The following is a 19,600-nucleotide window of genomic DNA, read 5'->3' on the forward strand; positions in this document are numbered from 1 at the left end:
AAAGTATTCACCTATTTTTTTGTGCAAAATTTACTGTCATTAAAAATAATATCTTTCTATTGTTTCATTGTAATGAAATTAACTGAGAAGAAACATCTTCTCCATTCTATTTTTAATACAATAAAAGTCCAGTGCAAACAATTTAATTCCGCAAAGTTGGAATGAAAAATGGCTGGATTCTTAATCCCTTGATTTGATTCCTCCAACATTGTTACTTTATTCTTCTAACACACGATATTATATTAAAACTCAGATCGGGATGACTCAGTTCTTCACTAGACTGTGTTTCTCTCTCATTACTTTACATAGAATGGTCCCACATTTCGGAAACACTGGAATATAAAACAAAAAATAGGGACAAATCCCGAAAAGCGATGCGCCTGATTACCCTTATATTTTACAGCTTTTACATTCTTCTTCATATATCCTGCTGATTCTGATACTTCCCAAAAAATATTATGAACTGGTGCTTTTCCGGATTTGTAACCTTCCTTTATTTCATGAAAATTCAGCGTTGGTCTTCTATATCAGTGTTTCTCAAACTTTTTGCTCTAAAAAAATCACTGTTCTACATGACTCTAAACTCAAGAACCCTTATTCAAAATAATGTTTACTTCATTGTTGGTATATAAGGACTCATATTTGTTGGTTGTATAAAAATCATGTTTCATAAAGTATATGTTTATAGCATTAGCACCACTTTTCGCCTATATTTTTTCTAATAACATCTTGATATTATTGGAATAGATTGCTTTCTTCAAAATAAGTCTTATAGCATCAGATTCAAAGAAAAATAAACATATAATTTTAATAATATGTTGCTCTCACATAGAGTTATAACACTGTACTGTATCAGTCAACCTAAAGTTGTAATAACAGTGTAAACATTTGCAAAGATCACAAAGATGGTAATTTCTTATTTTTTAAAAGAATAAATATTGACAAATTACAACTGGTCTTGATAGGTAAGACATGTTATTTGCGGTGGCAATCGCAAGCCCGACAACCAAAATCCCGACATTGTCTTATATTATTATATATTTCTACAATAACATTTTTTTGGTTGTCGGGATTATGGTAATCGGGATTTTGATTGTCGGGATTTTAATACATCCGGGATTTCGAACGTCGAGATTTCAATAGACTGAAAAAATCACTGTATTTATATTTTGAAAAAAGTATAGGAATGTAAAGAATTAGTTTTAGAGTACGGTTTTAAAAAAGAGTATAGTTCATGAAAAAGTAATATAAAACTTTCCATAAGATTACGTTGGTCACCTTAATAATTCCTTATTGATAGAATAGAAGTAGTAAGCAATTTTCTTAAAATTAATATTGTTCAATATTAAAAAAAATATTTATTTTGTACGGCAATGTTGAATACTACAAAACAAAATGTACGTATATTCAAACAGTTAACATTAAAGTATTTTCTTTGGATTGATTATTTTTCCTCAACTTCTTTCCAATTCAATTATTAACTGTGTTCAATAGAAATTTCCATCCAGAAGTATACCTGGTGATAACAATGCCAGGTAAACAATACCGTTAATCTGTTGCCTTTCTGAAACCCTGGATTGGCCTTTTTCTTTTACTCATTTCTACCTACCTTATTTTCACCATCTGCTACGGCACCCTTGCAACACATTTTTTGCTACATCCGCCCTCTACAACGTCTCATCATTTAGGAGCTTACATGAAGAATCATGTCTATCTGTGCACTAAAATAAAGCTCTTCACTACTTTTCAGACAAGATATGGTTCAAAGCATAATTTTAATGATTTAGTTTATAGCTATAAAATGAAAAATATCATTTTCATTCTAGTCTAATTTACTTTGACCGTCGATCTCTTCAATTTTATTATTAGGTAATTATAATACTAGTCAAAACAAAGATAATTTAGCGTTGAAGCCTACATAATCATGACCTTATACCCAGCCTAAGTCATAAAAATTTGTAAATAAGCCAAGTAGAAAATTTGAATTTTCTTGGCGACTAATGCACTATATTACCAAAATACTTACTTAATATTGTACTACTTGTTGAATACCAGAAAAAAGGGCAGTATACCGGTTTAAATTTACATATTATTTTGTTGTAGCTCAAATAACATAAAAGACCATTAGACTTCGTAATATTAGTAAATTTTGATAAATTACCGGAATACTTCACAAAGTAAATGATGTTTGCAGGGAAATACATATTAAGTAAAATTAATAGACGTGAATCTTTAACGTCAACTGAACGCTTAAAACCATAGAATTCGTAATGTTATTTAATCATATATGTAATTCTGGTAACTATGAGGCTGCCAAATTGTTGAAATTACATATTTAAATGATTAGTAATAATGAAATTATATATAATATTGGATAAATACTTGACAAGTAATTTCTTTTAAACACGTTAAAAAGATGTTATCATTTGAGGGATTGAAGAAAATGATTATTCCAAACATATTGTCTTATTTTAAAATTTTATTATGTAAATAGTTGATAGTAATTTACACTTATTTCTTGGCCTTAGCCTTTCCAACCTTGGAGATGTCGTCGGGATTCTCGGCGGCATCCTTGACGCGCTTAGCACGAACTCCAACCAAACGGGCATCAGCACGAGCCTGAAACGATCAATGAACCCATGAACACCATTGCACAATAAAAACAATATCAACGAATAACATACCTTCCTCAAAGTGGAGAATGGACTGAATTTATTTTCTTCTTCAGTAATGACGCGAGCCTTGTACTTGGTTTGTTGTTGTTTGATAGGTAAAACTGGAGTAGTCAATTGGGTGGCAAGCTATAGAAAAAAAAAACAAACATTAATTGGAATATAAATACATAGCAGTTGTAACATTCAGAGAGCAATTTCAATTACTGATTGATTATTTAAATTGTTAATTAATCAATGTGAAGTATTTTAATTATTTTTTAATATATGTGACTTAATTTTAGTAAATATTATAGATTTATCAAATTACTTTATCCTTAATATTATACCTTTTTCAAATCACTCACAATTTAATGTTATTGAAATGCATAATGATAGTTGCAACATGTGGTCTAGTATAAATGGATTATAAGAATAAATACCTTGCACTTTTCAGCATCAGCTTCACCAGCCTTGATCTTCTTTTGGTTTTGTGGGAACAAAATCAATTTGGACAAGTAGACCTTAAGGCGTTGGGTGTTTAATTGTAAGGATTCAGCAGATTTGCTGTGCCTACGGTGGTCAACAGCAATGCCAATGGTACGGGCATATTGGGCATTGAGTCCAGCAGCCTGCAATAAACAAACAATTACAATATATGATATATATATAAGATTTCAATGTATAATTTACCTTAATCTCTTGGAGGGTGAATCCACGGCCAGCACGAACTTTGGTGTGATATTTAATGCTTGGGCACTTAACAACTGGGCGAAGAGCTCCGGCTACAGGTCTTGGTGCAATAGCCTTAGCTTTCTTGATTCTGTTCTGCCTCCTCCTGTATTTGCGAGCAGGCTGGTTGAACCAAGTCTTCACGTAGCGTTGCCAATCCTTGTGGAAATGGCCATTTGGAATCATATTATTACCTTTACCCATTTTGGAGACTGAAAGCACACCACAATATTAACTAAAGTCGAATTTATAACTACAAACTAGTTATATTCGCGTGTTTGTTTGTGACCAAAATTATACTATCACCAAACATACACAACAAACAAAACAATGTAAATGGTTACTTGACGCGGTCCGAAGACTCACACAATTTTCAACAATTTAGAATGTATATATTAAAGAAATATTGTTATATCCACATATAGTAATATAACAGGATTTCTTAGCAGCTCTTACTTTGTCCGTATTTAACGCGATGTTAAAGAAAAAAGAGGAATTATCAGAGTTAGAACTAACCTTCTCGCCTTTCCCCACGTTTCAATGTAAAAGAAAGATGTACGGTTGCTGCGCAAACTCGTTGGTTCGGTCTACCGCTAAAAATTTGAACTACATCCGTTGCCAACTTCAGGCCACTAAATTGTCAAGTTGTTTGACAATATTTAAGTAATTCAGCAATTTATTTTGGTTTCACTTAATCTAAACAATACTTAGTTCAATTAGAATCAGAGTTTTATTTTTAGTTCAACCATGTCAAATTTAAGGAAGACAGTATTAGGAGGACGATCTTACAAATTGTAAGCATTTCAATGTAATTTGGATATGATTTTTCATAATCTTTGTTGTTTTTAGGAATAGATCGAGAGTTACTGCTAATGATTTCGCCCCAATTACTTGGAATAATTATTTTGATTCTTATAAGGAAGTCAAAGTAAATGGAGATTCCTTTCATTGCTACATTAAAGATGGAAGTGGTCCTTTACTTGTCACCATTCATGGTGGTGGATATTCTGCTTTGACTTGGGCGCTATTTGCTGTATTTATTTATATACAATAATATCAAAGCAATTTTGAAATTTTAAACATTTTAGAGAGATGTCTCCACAAAAATTGACTGTCAGTTATTAGCAATTGATTTGAGGGGACATGGGAAGACTAAAACAGATAAGGAATACGATTTATCATTGGAGCAATTGTCTGAAGATGTTCTCCAAGTCATACAGTCTATTTATGCAGGAGCTGCAATGCCAAAGATAATATTGATAGGTCATAGTCTTGGAGGAGCTGTAGTAGTCGAAGTTGCTTCAAAATTGGAAAACCTAGCTGGAGTTTGTGTTATAGATGTAGTTGAAGGGACTGCATTAGATTCTCTCTCTGGAATGCAAAGCATATTGCGGGGACGTCCTAGTGGATTCAAAAGCATATCTCATGCTGTGCAATGGGGGTAAAAAAGGAAATTTATTAAAATAAGTGATTATACTAAACAAATTGCAATTTTAGTTTCCGTGGTGGATCTACACAGAACCTGGAAGCAGCCAGAGTTTCAATGCCCGGTCAAATTATAAAGTCAGTAAATCTTACATTTAATAATATTTAATTTAATACTTGTTTTTTATTTCTTTGCATAGTGTAAATAATGGGCTGTTGGCTGCAGATGAAATTGATTCTGAAGGTGTAGGAGATGAGGCTGCTTCTATTGATTTTAAGCCAATAAAAGCAGCAGATTCAATACAAGAGGAAACTGAAGATGCTGAAGAAGGAGATACAGCGTCGATGAAGCCTCCATTACCAGGAACTGCAGTTCGATCGAGTTGTACCACTGACGAAATCAAGTATTCCTGGAGAATTGATTTAACTAAGACAGAGCAGCATTGGCCTGGCTGGTTCAAAGGGCTCTCTCAGAAGTTCCTGAGTATTAACGCTCCAAAAATATTGCTGCTTGCCAACATATATGGCCTAGATACTGCATTAACTGTTGGTCAAATGCAAGGTAAAGTAATTATACTAATTGTATAGCATAGAATTTATGTACATGTTGATTGTAGGAAAGTTTCAACTACAAGTTTTACCACGCTCTGGTCACGCGATCCACGAGGATCAGCCAGAACAGGTTGCTGATATTATAGCCACTTTCTTAGTGCGACAGAAGTTGGCAAACAGTAGACAAGGCTTTGTTCCAATAGTGCCTGGTTGTTAAATATAGCTTTAATTCTTAATAGCATTTATGACAGTTTCTAAAGTGTTCAAAGTATTATCTGTAATGGTTTAGCTAACAAGTTAGGAATTCTTCCAAATCTTAAATCTGCCAATACAAATTTGCACAGTGCCTCAACTCAGTTCTTACTCAACTCAAAGTGATATGTACATATAAAAGATATATAAATAATATTTAATATATATGTACGTGTATATGTACATATGCTGTTTTTAATATGATTTGATTCTGGCTATGTACTTGTAGTTATTAACAATAATAAACAACTTTAATTTTGTTAGCATTAATTTCTTTATTTTATTATACTGCAGTGATTAATCGCTTAATGAACACTATTGTACTATTACTAGTTGATAAAGTTTTCTTTAATATTATGAGTTTATTTTAAAGTAAATGGACTAGGTTATTGTGTAATCTCGCGCTAGTTTCAATTGGAAAGCGGGAAATCCTAATATAAAGTAATATAGTGACTGTTTTTTATGGCAATAATGAAAATAATACAATAAATCACAACCATTCAGAAAATAAGTTAGTAAATGTTGGAGGAAAATAAAACCGAATTATTTTGTACTTAAGACGGTGTTTTCATTTCTTGTTTGATGCATGATTTGAACGCCTCCCATCCTTCATTCTTCGCGTACGACTGCAAATATATTTTTCGAATTACATAACAACGTGTGCATTACATAATACGAAGAGCGTACCTTGAAACCGCGATGCAAACGGTCTTTCATGATTGCAATAAATTCGCGATAACTCAATAAGCCATCTCCATCATCATCAAAAATGGAAAACACTGTATGGACTAGATGTGGACTTAGATTGGTGCCTGTGCATATTTTGACAGCTCTATGAAACTCGTCTGAAACAGTTTGATGTAGTTGAAACGTATTGAATGATGTATTACAATTGTTATACCTTTCGATATAGGATGATCGGCTAATGTATACATTCTCATAGCGATATTGAAATCGTCCAGATTGTTTAGGAATTGGCAAAATACGTGGAATTCTTCAAATGTGATACCTCTTGTATCTTTGATCCTATCTAAAAGCCTGTCCAAATAATTATCGTATTCGTCTGTATCCAAATAAGTGTATCTGAGAAGGATTTTCGCGAAGTCGACTTCGGATATTGTAGGCAGACCCTTGGAGAATTCGCTGAACTCCAGCTCTAAAACTTCTTTCTGTAAGTATAACATAAACTTTTGGAAATCCTCGAAGTTTAGTTCGTCGGTTCCTTTCTGGCCAAAGAAGTGGACAATCAGCGTCGTGTCCACGATATGCCTCCGTTGCAAGCCTTGCTCATCATCGACGTAATCATCCTGGATAGGCAATTTATTTTGCAGCCCTTCGGCCATCTGCATCCCTCTCTTCCCTTTCCATGCATGACTAAATATTTTTTCCATCTACACATATAACGGCTAATAAAATTTAAGAACAGTAAACATGGATTTATTTACAGCAACATTCATAGTCCACACACGATTAGTCACAGCAAAAAAAAAATTAAAACAAATTATAAGAGTTAACAAATAACGAAAAAAAAATAAATAAAATAAAAAGTAACTTACAAAAGCCCGATCTCTTTTAATGTAACCACCCAAGATTCTATGAATCTGTTTCATTAAAAGAATATTTATAAACAGGTAAAAGAAAAAGAAAACAAATGAAGAGGAAGGATAAGAAAACAGTTAACAGAGTTAGCATAAAGCGTCGAAGCCCAAACTTGTGGTTTGGATATTTTCATTGTAGTTTTTATTGAGCGCGTATATTTAAAGCGACTTGTCTTTTGCAAATCTTATTTGTTTTTGGTTTCAACTCACTGTCTTTATTTCAACACTATTTCTATCTTTATGCTTTCCCGCCAATAAAGTACGAACCTATATAATGTAATCGAAATATTATTAAATCAAATAAATAATAAATAAATGCATATTTGGGACTTCTCCAACGAATACTCCATTTTATCAATAGTTTCATATGTTTATTTTGGATTTTACAGTAGTAAAATTCATAATAAAACTCATTAAGAAATGCGTTTATTAAATTAATAATTTGAACGTTTCCACTGCTCCACAAAAATGACAATTTGTTTATTGAATAGAAATAAATGTTCATCAAAATCGCTAGTGCGTTTCATGAATCTTCTAATGAATAAACTGAATAAACTATATAAAATATATTTATATTATTACTGCTGACTTACTTCACGCGAGAATATATTTTTAATCTCCATATTTTCTTTGTTGAAAGTAGAACAGAATATATTTTAAAATTTAAATTTCATGTCAGTGAATAGAAATAAACTTCATTCATATTCTAAACTGCCAAAATACTATTTCCATGATCAACTGTAGCATGCAAAGAGCTATTGACCATAGGTCTTTTCTGCCTTAATATTTTGATATATATGATCTTCTATACTGTTGTAATATATTTTTATACTTATCCAATTTTGTACAAATTGAAGTTGAAGGTATTCAGTATCAAATCATGTGAAACAAATAAAATGGGAATAGTCTATGGATTAATCCTGCATGGAATACTTATTCTTTGGCTGTATATCCGTCGTAGACAACTTACCACAAGAAACTCGTTTTTATCAACTTTTTCATTTCCATCTGCGTCGAACATGTTGAAGGCAATACGGAAACCCGATTGCGGCTCTTAANNAAAATTGCATAATTAGAGAACTCACTTGTGAGAATAGATAGCAGAAACAAATATTCTGTATACGAGATGATTCCTTTGTCTCTAAGGCTCCGAAAGAGTGTGGCCGATCCTTGACTCAGCTTAGGGGTCGTCTTCCTAATGTCCTCGATTTCTTCGACCGAGAGAAGTTTACGTTTCAATCGTGCTATACAAAAATATGTTAAGATAATTGATATTGCATAAATAAACTCGGAAGGTATTACGCCTAGGCTCTGCTTCAACAACAGATTCGAGGAAATCTTGTGGCGTCATGTACAGCTGTCCATCGTATTCAACCGATGCAAATCGGATGAATCGCCTCTCCCTGGTGGTGAGTTTTACGACCTTGACGTCCTGTCGATAAAAGAGTTACAATAATTGTTATCAGTTCTGTGGTTGCCGACATAGAACAATTATCAACGCGACCTCCCTAGATAACAGTATTTTACGATTCAGCAACGATAAAGATAGATTATGTTTTATGTTTGGGGCTATAACTTCAAACAATTATTAACTTCGTTTTCTATCGAGAAATGATCAAAAGGGAAGCAATAAAATAACGAGTATATTGAATTACCCCCCGACAACAGGCAAATCTGCAAGCAATAAGGTACCACCCCTCAAATTATGTTATAAATCTCCTGAGAGATTGAAGAAGGAACAGAAGAAAAAAAAGAACGGTAAAACTGAAACACAGGACAAGATTGAAATCTCGGTAGGTGTCGCCGCCGTTTCGGATCCCGAAAGTACGTTATATTTCTTCCAGAATCCATGTAAACTGTCATCTTCAACATTCGCAAGGTAGTCGGAATCAACAAAATATATTATGTCTTCCAACATTTTTACGAGCTCGCATCTTGAAATGTGAAATGAAATCAATTTCAGAGTTCGGACAGTGGTTGATAAGCGTGGTCTGAGGGGGTAAGTTGGAGGGTCGTGGTTGGGTGGCGTTGTCGTTCTGCTATGGAATAATTCTTAGTATCGGACTCGAAAAATATTACACCAGCTTTTATCAATAAAGGATCTTCCGGGGCTAAAAGGGGATTATTTATTATTGGATTCTAATGCCGACAGAAGGGAAAAAAAGGGAACCTTAAAATTACTCCGGTAACCATAAATTAGTCAGCCAGTGGTGACAAATGGTTTCGGCCCCAAAAAGCAGCGCCCTATCAACCCTATTTATTTATTCCGCTATTTAATGTTGAATTTTGTCGGAACACTCATTTGTCTCGGTGTAACGTGTATTTATTTATTTATTCTTTTTTCTTTCTTTCTTTCCGTCCTTCCTTAACTCCTTCAGTCGCTCGTTTTCCATTTGTTTTCGAATCTTTTTTTTACCTCAGACTATTTTCTTTAATTCTACTGAATCGAAATCCAGATGGCAAAGATACGAGGGTTGAGAACTGTTTTGACAAGACAAATCATAGGTAATTAGCAATCGCATTATCTTGACGTGTGTAGATGGGCTGCCGCTGAAAGCGATGGTAATTGGTGAAGGGTGATAAATCGTGTCCACAGGCTTAGAGTGAGATAATTGGCTGTGATTTTTTTTTTTAATTTCATGGGTTGTGTATTTTTTTTTCAACCCCTCGTTTATCTGCGGATATTTTATTTCTTGTTTGTTTGTAGTAAAACCCTATATTTCTTTTTATTCTCTGCGAGTGTTTCTTTTTTTGTCGCCTGGTTTATTAAGTTATCATATATTTAAATTATTTTTTTCTTTCTTGAATTTCAAGGATAATATTATTTACGATCTCGGTGATTGAGAAGTCGGCCATTTTCAAGTGTTATTTATGACAAAAGCCTCAACAAAGGGATTACATTGGGTATTCTATTAACTTTGAAATGTTTGAGTGCGCACGGGGTGCGGGGCGGCAAATAATAAAAAAAGGACCGAGTAGAGAACGGGGTGGTGGTAGCTGTAAAGTACGGTGCATAAAGCAGCACAAAGGGCCTTGATAAACGCTTCTTTACAAGATAATTTTCATAATTCATGATTACATAATTAATGTAAGTTGTTTATGGGCCCGGGGGAGTCGATCCGAACGGGCGGGGTGTTTTATGAGCTGCGACGGCCACTGAAGAATTCCTGTTTTGATGCCGGCACCAGATAAGGGGGCTTAACTTTGTGCCAGTCAAAAGGTGTAAAGTTTATCATATTGAAATGACACGAGGAATGGTCTATGCGTTATGTTTGTCAACCCCGATTACGGGGTGCCCGCAGCCCCCGTCGCACATGAGATTATTTTCTCCGAGAAACCGGGAACATGATCTCTCGACAATGCGTAACAATTACATAAAGCATCTCATGACCACTCGTTCATTACATGAAATTAACGTCAGCTCCATATCATATAACTTCACAATCATAATATAACGATGCCCAGCGGTACCGTTATTTTTTTTTTGTAGTCCTTTTTCCTCTCATGTTCATTAGCCAAATAATCGTTGATTATTTTTTAATTCCTTCGAGGCAGGATTAGGGAATTTTCTTTATTTGGGTCACGAGAGGAGAAATTATGTACGAGGAAGATGTCGGCGCTTGAGGTTCATGCATCACTTAATTTTCTGACTTATTGGTCCGAATACGTCGGATTTCATTAAATTCTTCAGAATATAATGGTTCACTGCACGTACTCAACAGAATAAAATGAAAAAAAAAGGATGAAATCGGAACATTCAATCGGGAAAATCAGCGAAGCGGTTGATCCATCAATATTTTTTTAATCTCCTATATTAACTAACAAAATTTAATCTAAAAATAATAACAATGTTTATTGCAATAATAAAAATACATAATAAAACCTTAATTCATTAACAAAAATAAAATAAAAAGTTAATTGTGCTCTCATTATTTCATACAAACCGACAATTAATTGCATAATTATTCTATTGTAACTAGGTCTTGTTGTATTTCGAAATAGAATTATTATTTTTAAAGACTAAATAAAAAAGAACTGTCTCTGGAACGTTTTCTTATTCTATTTTTTTTTAACAATATTTCGAGTTTTGAATTTATAGTGCAAAATAAATCTAATTAAAAAAAATTAAATAAAATATATTTACAAAAATAATATTTGATGAAAAAATATATTAGAGAGTTAAAAAGACAAATTTCAATATAATGTTAGCATATTTATATATTATGTTATGAAAACAAAAATATTTTAAGAAATAAATAAAATTTCGGTCATTTACGGACACTTTTTGGTTCTTAATATAAAATGTATTTACATTTATATATATTATTTTGCATAAATAATTGACCAGTGGCAATTTTGTTAAATATAACTTAATCTTTAAATCACAAATATTATTTATGGAAGTATTTAAATATACGTTCATCTTTTTCTCTTTGGGAAGAATTTCTAGGAATAGCACATTCGAGGTTAGTAGTTTTCGAATAGTCGCAGGTATATTTTGTCTTTCGCTCAGGGGCGCCTTTACATCGGAGCAACAAACAACGTCTCCTGTTGATGCAACATCTGGTAGAAGGTAACATGAAACACAGCTATGATAGAAATGACCTGGTGATATGAAACATGTTTGTAGTAATGTAGTTTCACGAAAAAAGGCATATGCTATAATAATTAAAGGATAAATAAGATGAATAACTGTGTTGATGTATGTAATAGTACATAACTTAATCCTAAAATAATTATTTTAGATATATTTCTTGCAGATAATGTACAAATAGATTATTATTACCTACAATCTTCCGAAAATATGATTGTAGAAGTATCCATCAATCTGCTAGAATATTTACAGATAATTTGTTGACAACAATTGTCAATTATCAATAATTTATTTATTTTATATAAATCATTTTTTAAAGTTGAATTTAACATAAATAAATCATTTCAATTTGTAAATCCGTTAATATTTTGTTATTAGTTGCGATTCTAACAGATGAATTACAATTTTGTTAATTTGAATTGTACGTGTTAAAAAGCTGGAGGGATTTAAATCGATCCTATTTTTGGTACTGCCACACTCGGAGAGAGTTTTTTTAAACATGGGATTAAGAATTATCACTTTAATTACACGTTATTTATTGAATTGGGATTAGTTAATCCTTATGGAGATTATGCTGTGGCACATATCCTTCTACGAACAGATGTGTATGGTGTGAATTATCCTCTCGCATCATGAAGACATTATTCTAAATGCTCACAATTGAACATTAAATTAAAAAATAGAGGCTTTTTTAGCGTCTTCTCTGGTTAGTGAACCTTCGATTGTAATAAAATTTGATGTCGTATAGGAAATATAGAATATCAGTTTCGTGTGAGTGTACGTTGATTTTTTTTTATATTCGTGTCGTTGTCTCGCCGAAGGGTGGAAGTTCAAGGGAAAAGTTGCTAAGTAATGGGAGGGTTAAAGGGCCCAAGAGTTATGTTTTCCTACAACTCATCTAATGAAGGTGAGCCGTGGGATCAGTATTTGTGGAAGCACGCATCTATGGAGAGTGATCTGGGCCACACAGGCGGTCAATAATATAGAGTTATTTATTAGCTTTCAGGCCTATCAGCCATTGACATCGCGGGGCTGTTTCACTCAAACAAACTTGAATACTCACAATACAAGCAACCCCCAGTGATTGATTCTCGTATTACAATTCCGTCTAATCACTCGCCTAATTCCTTGACCGCCCATAAATCTAACGGAAATTCTTTGACAACTCATATTAAATACGAGAAAATATAATACTTGTCCTGAATGACATCTTTCATTTGATTTCATACAACAGAATATGCATTCAGAACGTTCATAATAATACATGTGTTTGTTTATAAAAACATAATACGAAACGTTGCGCGTTAAGTCATTTTCTTACAATTCATTATAATTAAGACTACAAATATGAAAATTTGCCTAATTTGGACCATCTTTTAATTTAAAAAATCTCTATATAAAGAGATATAAATTATTTGAGAAAAAAAACTTTCAAAAAGAGGTAAATATCAATTAATTCTAAAGTTAATAAAATTTATTTATTCTAATTTTAAATGCATTTGATGTTAATCACTGCTATTAAATTTCAATGAAAATATTGAGTGCTTTATTGGAATTTCGATGAATTATTCGATTATTATATCTTATACCTAAATATTTGTATCGATTTTGAAACAATTTCTTCGATTTGTCGTACAAATTATCTTTTAAAACTAATATTAATTTAATAAAACAGATAATAAATTTATTCTTCGATAATCAACTAAATCATTAATTATAGCAATTCGTTACTTTATTTGATGTTTCAAAAATCATCAACGTGGTGATAATATGTTTTTATGATTTGTGTTGCATTTTTTTTAATAAAGAAGATTTCACCACAGAATTAACTTCAAATTATTTCAAACCAGATTTAAAATGTTTTATTATAATTTATTAATAATTACTTTTGTAATATGAATAGACTGTTGGTAATATAAAAAATAAATTTGCTTATTACAATCATCCATTCACAAAATACTTGAGAATACATACGGTTTCTATCGTAATGATGCAATATTTGTTATATTGATTTAATTAAAAATAATAATTTATTGTCAAAAATAAAACAACAATTTAATTAATTTTTATAAACACATATTAATTAATATCATTATGTAATAATTAAAAGCAGTATATACACAAAATCAGCAGTCTTTTCACTTATTAATTACTATTAGATTGTTTGTTATGTAATAGTATTTTTCATATTATCTTTGTTATTGGACGTAACGTATTTATTACATAATCATTTATCTGTATATAGTAATTTTAAACAAAAATAACAATCTAATTAATTAATAAATTATATAAATAAGCATTTATTATTATAATAGTGTATAAGATTTCAACGAAAAGAATGTAATTACATAATCTATCCACTTAGTAACTACTATTAGAATTTAAGAGTTCTTTTATAAAAATCCTCTTGTATTCATTACTCAAAAATACTTTTACTGTATATAATTATGTATAAAAAAAGATAATAAAAGGAAACAGAAACCTGCTTACATGTAATACAAACATTTAAAGCATTTCCTCAATAAAATCTGTAATTAAAGATTGAGAATAAAAACTCTACAGTTATGTTGTTTGCTTATATCTGTCTCTAATTTCTATTGCTTTCTGGTGGTATTGCAGTAGACAATTTTATTGGGTGTTTATTGTATGTAATTGAATGTGGTATTTCCTTATTTTATGTACAATGTTAAGAATCGATTCTGGTTTTAATATTGCTCCTTAGATTTGTACATCGTTCTTGTCCCATTTTAATCCATGTACGGTTTTTAGTACTCTCGTTTGTTTTAACCTTTATATCGTAGAATAGATATCTTTGAATGTCGTTTAAGTAAGTTATTGTTGACAAGAATAGTGCATGGTATACGTTTCTTAGATTTTGTCAGATCAGTTTACTAGTCTCAATATCACATCTTCTAGTTTCTATACATAAGCCCAAATGATATGTTTTGATTTGCCAGTATATTTAAATATATTGAAAAATCAGGACAATTTTTGTTTTTATATTTCAAAACATAAAACAATATTTTTTTCTAGTGAATCATATTTATATGTAATCAATATTTCATCTTACATGACTGATTGCAAATTGAATGATTGCAAATTTTAAATGAAAAATTAATCACAATTTAAATGGTTTGATAAATTTGATTTATATGCACCCAAAACACATAATTAAGTACAATAATTTGTCACTGACATTTTAACCTTATATAATTTAGTTATGGATTTCTGAAATCAATTCGAATATTCAATTTTAATCATTATTATATATTTATATAACAGCTGAAGAAATTGATTATAATTTTGGTTTGGTTTCATAGATCAATAAAAAAATTGTGACTAGTTATTTATAAAACTAAACGATAATTCGTTTCGTGAAATTTGTTTTTCATGTTACAATTTCTACATAATTTTAAAATGATTCTAGGTATAATTTAGCAAAGTTAAGTAAAAAAAAATCACCAATATATGTACTTTATATATTATATCAGTTACAGATAAAATTCAAGTACAGTGGAACCTCGCTTAACGAGCAAAATAAATAGTACTAAAATTACTCGCTTAACGAGAAGAGAAGTCCCGGATTGCATCATTTTCAAAACTTGTGTATACATAATATGAGTATTTTTGAATAATTATTAAGCTGTATTCAGACGTTATTTGTGATTTTTTTTTTGTGCAAAATTTAATAATACTTGCATGTGTCCGAATAAAAAGTCAAAGAATAAAAATAACCATAGATATGAAAAGCAAAATCGATATGTGCATTGTTGATAACAAGTTTTTCTTTTTTAATTTACTTGTAATTTTCAGTGGTTATTTTGATGATATTTGTTATAATATAATTATCAAAAATATGAAATAAATGCAAACATCTACTACTTAAAATAAGATACTATTACTTATCAAATACTTTCAGCTAATTATATGAACTTGGCTTGGCATTTATAAAGGTTGTCCCTAAATAAAGTGTCAAATTGTTTTTTTTTGGGGTTTTCAACACTTTACTGAAGAAATGGCGGCAAATTCAAATCTTGCGTTAATTTTGGTACAGTAGGACCTCGCTTATACGACTATAATCCGTTCCAGAAACAATGTTCCATGCATAGTATAATCTAATAGGATTACTATATTTCCATAAAATTTCCAATAGGATTTCTATGGTTTTTATGAGATTTCCAATTGATTAGATTCCAATAGGAATTTTATTTCGATGGGAATTCCAATTGACTATATTTCTATGCTCGTTAAGTGAGGTTCCACTGTACACGGAATTAGAGCAGAAAAGTAGTTGACTTGTTATTTAATTTTAAGCTTTTATTTTGTATTTTATTGTTGCAATAAATATTATTGTTATTATTATTATTAATCGGAATTAAATAGCTAAAATGTTATACATTTAATTTAGCTTGTGTAATGAGTTATTCATACGTTGGTGCTAAAGGTGCCAAATAACATAATAATACCAATAGAACCAAAAGCATTATGATAATAATAGAATATAAGATGCAAATATAGAAAGTTGAAGTTAAGAAAATTAAATATGTATTTCTAAGACTTCTTTTTGATCATAGCTCAATTACCAATATCATTTATAATATTGATCATTGTTTGTCTTGGTAAGTAAATTATTTATTAATACTTATGTGTAATTATAGTATTTACAGTTATGGTACAAAACAATTAATTAAATACAATTATAAACAAGGCGTAGTAAAAAATCATAACGACCTTGACACTTTTTTGTTTTGTATTACATCATTGATTAGCCGGTATCGCAGACCCATATCCAGTTCCTTGATTACAATTTCAAAACTGTGATGAAGCTAATTCAATTCAGTAATATTCATACTGATATTATTGGAATAGCACACATCTATATTATTTTTATTATATCTGTTTGAATTAAGGAGGTCATGTTTATTTTTGGTGAATGTTTTAGGTCCTCTTGCATACTGTGAACGAGGGGAGTCGCGTTTCAAGGTATTTTTGAGGTACGAACTTACGGATTTCTGCTGCACCGCGGCCAAAACGCTTTGGCCCTTCTGACATTTGTAGAGGGTGTAAATGGTGACAGTGGCTCCTGCGATGCAGACAGCCTGAAGGGTGGCGCTCGCCCCATTTCTTACATTCTTAGATGCAGAGCTGAAACGTCTTACACCTTCTAAGGATTTCCGCAGATGACAGCTGCGGAACAACTTGCACACCGCCGCCATTTCTCTATACACACTGATCCTATTACCAGCGACGCCCATAGATTGCGCGACCTACTGTTTGCAGGTCCCCGCAACGATCTAATGCAAACGCTACAGGGGCGTATTAAAAAATATTTCAGGTCACCATTTTTCTAATTGTATTAAAAGAAATCATAAATAATAAAATTTGAATATTAAAATAATATTATTGTTATTTTGTAGTATAATAACAATAATATTATTTTAATATTCAAATTTTATTATACCAACGTTAATTATAGTGGCATAGTTTAAATTTACTTTAGCCGTATATTGTTACTATTATTATACAATAAATTAAAAAATACTCGCCAAATTAGAAGACAAAGAAACAGATGAGTAATCAGGTTAAATTCATGTCTTACTATCATATGAACTGGTAAATTGATTATTTTAATAGTAAACCTACCATAATTTATGAATTCGTATTTTTTACTATGACTAGTCAAAAAGATTGGACCTAAAGACATATATTTAAATATAATTTCATTATAATATGTCGTTTTGTATATCCGGTCGGATTTTTTAGGTTTGGAAGCATTTTTTATTTTATTCAAAACTGTTTGGTCACATCACTCTTGCTGTTGGAACTCCTTAATAATTACGAAGTAGTTCCGTTCCAAAGGGTTGTTAGTTTCAAAATATACTTAACTTACCACACTTTATCATGGTTTTTACTTTTATATATGCTAAATTCCGTATTAATGACTGCATAAATTCGAAAAAAATAGATTAAAATAAACAAAATACTTACTTTTCTATGTAGACATCACAATTATTTAATAAAAAACGACAAAAGAAACATATTCAACAAAACAGATAGTAGAGAAATTATCAAATCTTTGTTTGGACAGTTAATTTTTTATCATTATATATCTCCTTGTAATAAGTTAGAGCTTTTAGTATTTTGTTCGTAAGTCTGGGAGTTCGTAAGTCGGGAGATACCTGTATTTGATACCTGTATCTTATATGCATATGTTTCTCAGCACAAAACTAGGCTCTCATGTTGCATCTCCGAATTTTTGGGATGTTTCTATCAATTCAAATATTATAAGCAAATTTTAAAAAATATTTTCACGTCATAAATGACATACTCTAATCATAATTATTGCAATTACAATTTATAAGTAATCTCATGAAAAATGAATACAGAATTTATTATTTTTAAATATTCTTTTTTTATAGTACAATTTTAGTATATGTATTTCCGAAGCAAGTTTATAGTACAACGATTTTATTGACAGATTTTTAACATAAGTAAAATAATATATCATAATATTAAACGTACTCACTTGTTGCTTTAATCAATACCTGTATTACAACACTTTGTATTCCTATTACCCTGACGTGTGTCGTATTTAAATAGCATCGAAACGATAAACACAAATAAATGTGTTTCTGTCAAATCATGGAAGTTTTATTAAGAAACGGAAGAACATTCGAGGTTTTTAAAATATTTTCAAGACAAAATTGAAATATTTTGATCATTACAATTTGATACGTAATTTGATGAGTAATATAAAATTGATGAGTAATTTATTTATATGTTAATTATTTATTTAAACAATAAACTGTAAAATGAAAAGAGCCAAGTTAATGATGTTCTTAATTAGAATGTAGTAATAATATATAATTCAATTCTAATCTTCGTGACTTGAATGAAACAATTGTTTGCAAAAATTCAAGGGTCGCTAAACTTCCTTAAAAATAATGATAAATAAGTTCGAATAATGACAAGTAAGTTCGATCCATTTACACATCATAAATATTGCAAACTTAAACCATTTATTTCCGGACTACTAATCCAGAATTAACTTGTTGGGTAAGATTATATAACTTGTCTTTTTTTTTATTATCAAATGGAAATGTCACAATTATTTATTGTAGTAGTAATTTAATATTGAAATAAAATACTTTTCTATACTAGTTTTGAAGCTCTAATGATTTTTAATCATTGTGTAGTAAGTGTTTGTTATTTCAAATTATTAGTTTCAAATATAGTGACAACATATAACTAATGGCTGTATAAGTGTCAACCTGTTGCTTTAATCAATAACTCCATTATACCTCTTTAAATTCATATTATCCTGTCATGTGCCGCAGTTAAATAATATCGAAATGTTTGTCGAGAAAATGTGAATATCGCCAAAAGTAATGAACTTAAAGAAATCTTTATTGAAAATTTTGAATAAGTATTTCTACATACGAGAGTTTGTCAGCATAAAATTGGGCTATTGTGTTGCGTTTTCGAAATTTAGCAATGTTTTTGTCAAATCTGAGATAAAGTACATGTAAACTGGAAAATTTAAAATATTTTCTCCTCAAAAATTATTTATTTTGATCATAATTATTTACAAATTGCAAAAATTAACTATTAATTTATTAAGATATAATAATTATTTGTTGATTTATATATATATTAAATATATATCTTAGAAAACATAATGTTTGTATTATTTCTTGTTTACTTTTTATTTTAATATGAGTGTTAAAAAAAACTAGTTAGTCTGATTTCTCCATGAAGATGACTCCAGAACTAATGACACTGAGTGGCAAAAAGCG

At 30.6% G+C, this 19,600-nt stretch overlaps 3 protein-coding genes across 5 annotated transcripts; 1 reads left to right on the forward strand and 2 right to left on the reverse strand.

The window, feature by feature from the left end:
- Positions 1-2,461: 2,461 nt before the first annotated feature.
- LOC108558928 (60S ribosomal protein L13) lies at positions 2,462-3,980 on the reverse strand. 2 transcript variants are annotated; one of them, XM_017916008.1, is made up of 5 exons: positions 3,900-3,980; positions 3,345-3,595; positions 3,095-3,283; positions 2,685-2,801; positions 2,462-2,619 (listed from the first exon to the last, which is right to left on the reverse strand). In XM_017916008.1, the coding sequence occupies exons 2-5, from the start codon at positions 3,585-3,587 to the stop codon at positions 2,512-2,514; spliced, it is 657 nt and encodes a 218-aa protein (XP_017771497.1). In that variant the 5' UTR covers positions 3,588-3,595; positions 3,900-3,980; the 3' UTR covers positions 2,462-2,511. The 2 variants fall into 2 exon arrangements, with proteins under 2 accessions (XP_017771497.1, XP_017771498.1); XM_017916009.1 differs by having other exon boundaries at positions 3,840-3,926.
- A 115-nt stretch (positions 3,981-4,095) lies between these two features.
- On the forward strand, positions 4,096-6,165 carry LOC108558927 (protein phosphatase methylesterase 1). The gene is made up of 6 exons (XM_017916007.1): positions 4,096-4,177; positions 4,233-4,416; positions 4,472-4,824; positions 4,881-4,946; positions 5,009-5,370; positions 5,426-6,165. The coding sequence occupies exons 1-6, from the start codon at positions 4,131-4,133 to the stop codon at positions 5,575-5,577; spliced, it is 1,164 nt and encodes a 387-aa protein (XP_017771496.1). The 5' UTR covers positions 4,096-4,130; the 3' UTR covers positions 5,578-6,165.
- LOC108558926 (calcium uptake protein 3, mitochondrial) lies at positions 5,868-17,054 on the reverse strand. Of its 2 annotated transcripts, XM_017916004.1 has the most exons (8): positions 16,811-17,054; positions 8,513-8,642; positions 8,296-8,454; positions 8,181-8,263; positions 7,421-7,477; positions 6,514-7,003; positions 6,300-6,457; positions 5,868-6,238 (listed from the first exon to the last, which is right to left on the reverse strand). In XM_017916004.1, exons 1-8 carry the CDS (start codon positions 17,018-17,020, stop codon positions 6,167-6,169), a joined length of 1,359 nt encoding a protein of 452 aa, XP_017771493.1. In that variant the 5' UTR covers positions 17,021-17,054; the 3' UTR covers positions 5,868-6,166. The 2 variants fall into 2 exon arrangements, with proteins under 2 accessions (XP_017771493.1, XP_017771494.1); XM_017916005.1 differs by lacking the exon at positions 7,421-7,477 and having other exon boundaries at positions 16,811-17,053.
- Between the last annotated feature and the right edge of the window lie 2,546 nt (positions 17,055-19,600).

The sequence above is a fragment of the Nicrophorus vespilloides genome, unplaced genomic scaffold (genome assembly GCF_001412225.1).
Source record: "Nicrophorus vespilloides isolate i.1.1-1 unplaced genomic scaffold, Nicve_v1.0, whole genome shotgun sequence".
In the NCBI taxonomy this organism is placed as follows: Eukaryota; Metazoa; Arthropoda; class Insecta; order Coleoptera; family Silphidae; genus Nicrophorus; species Nicrophorus vespilloides.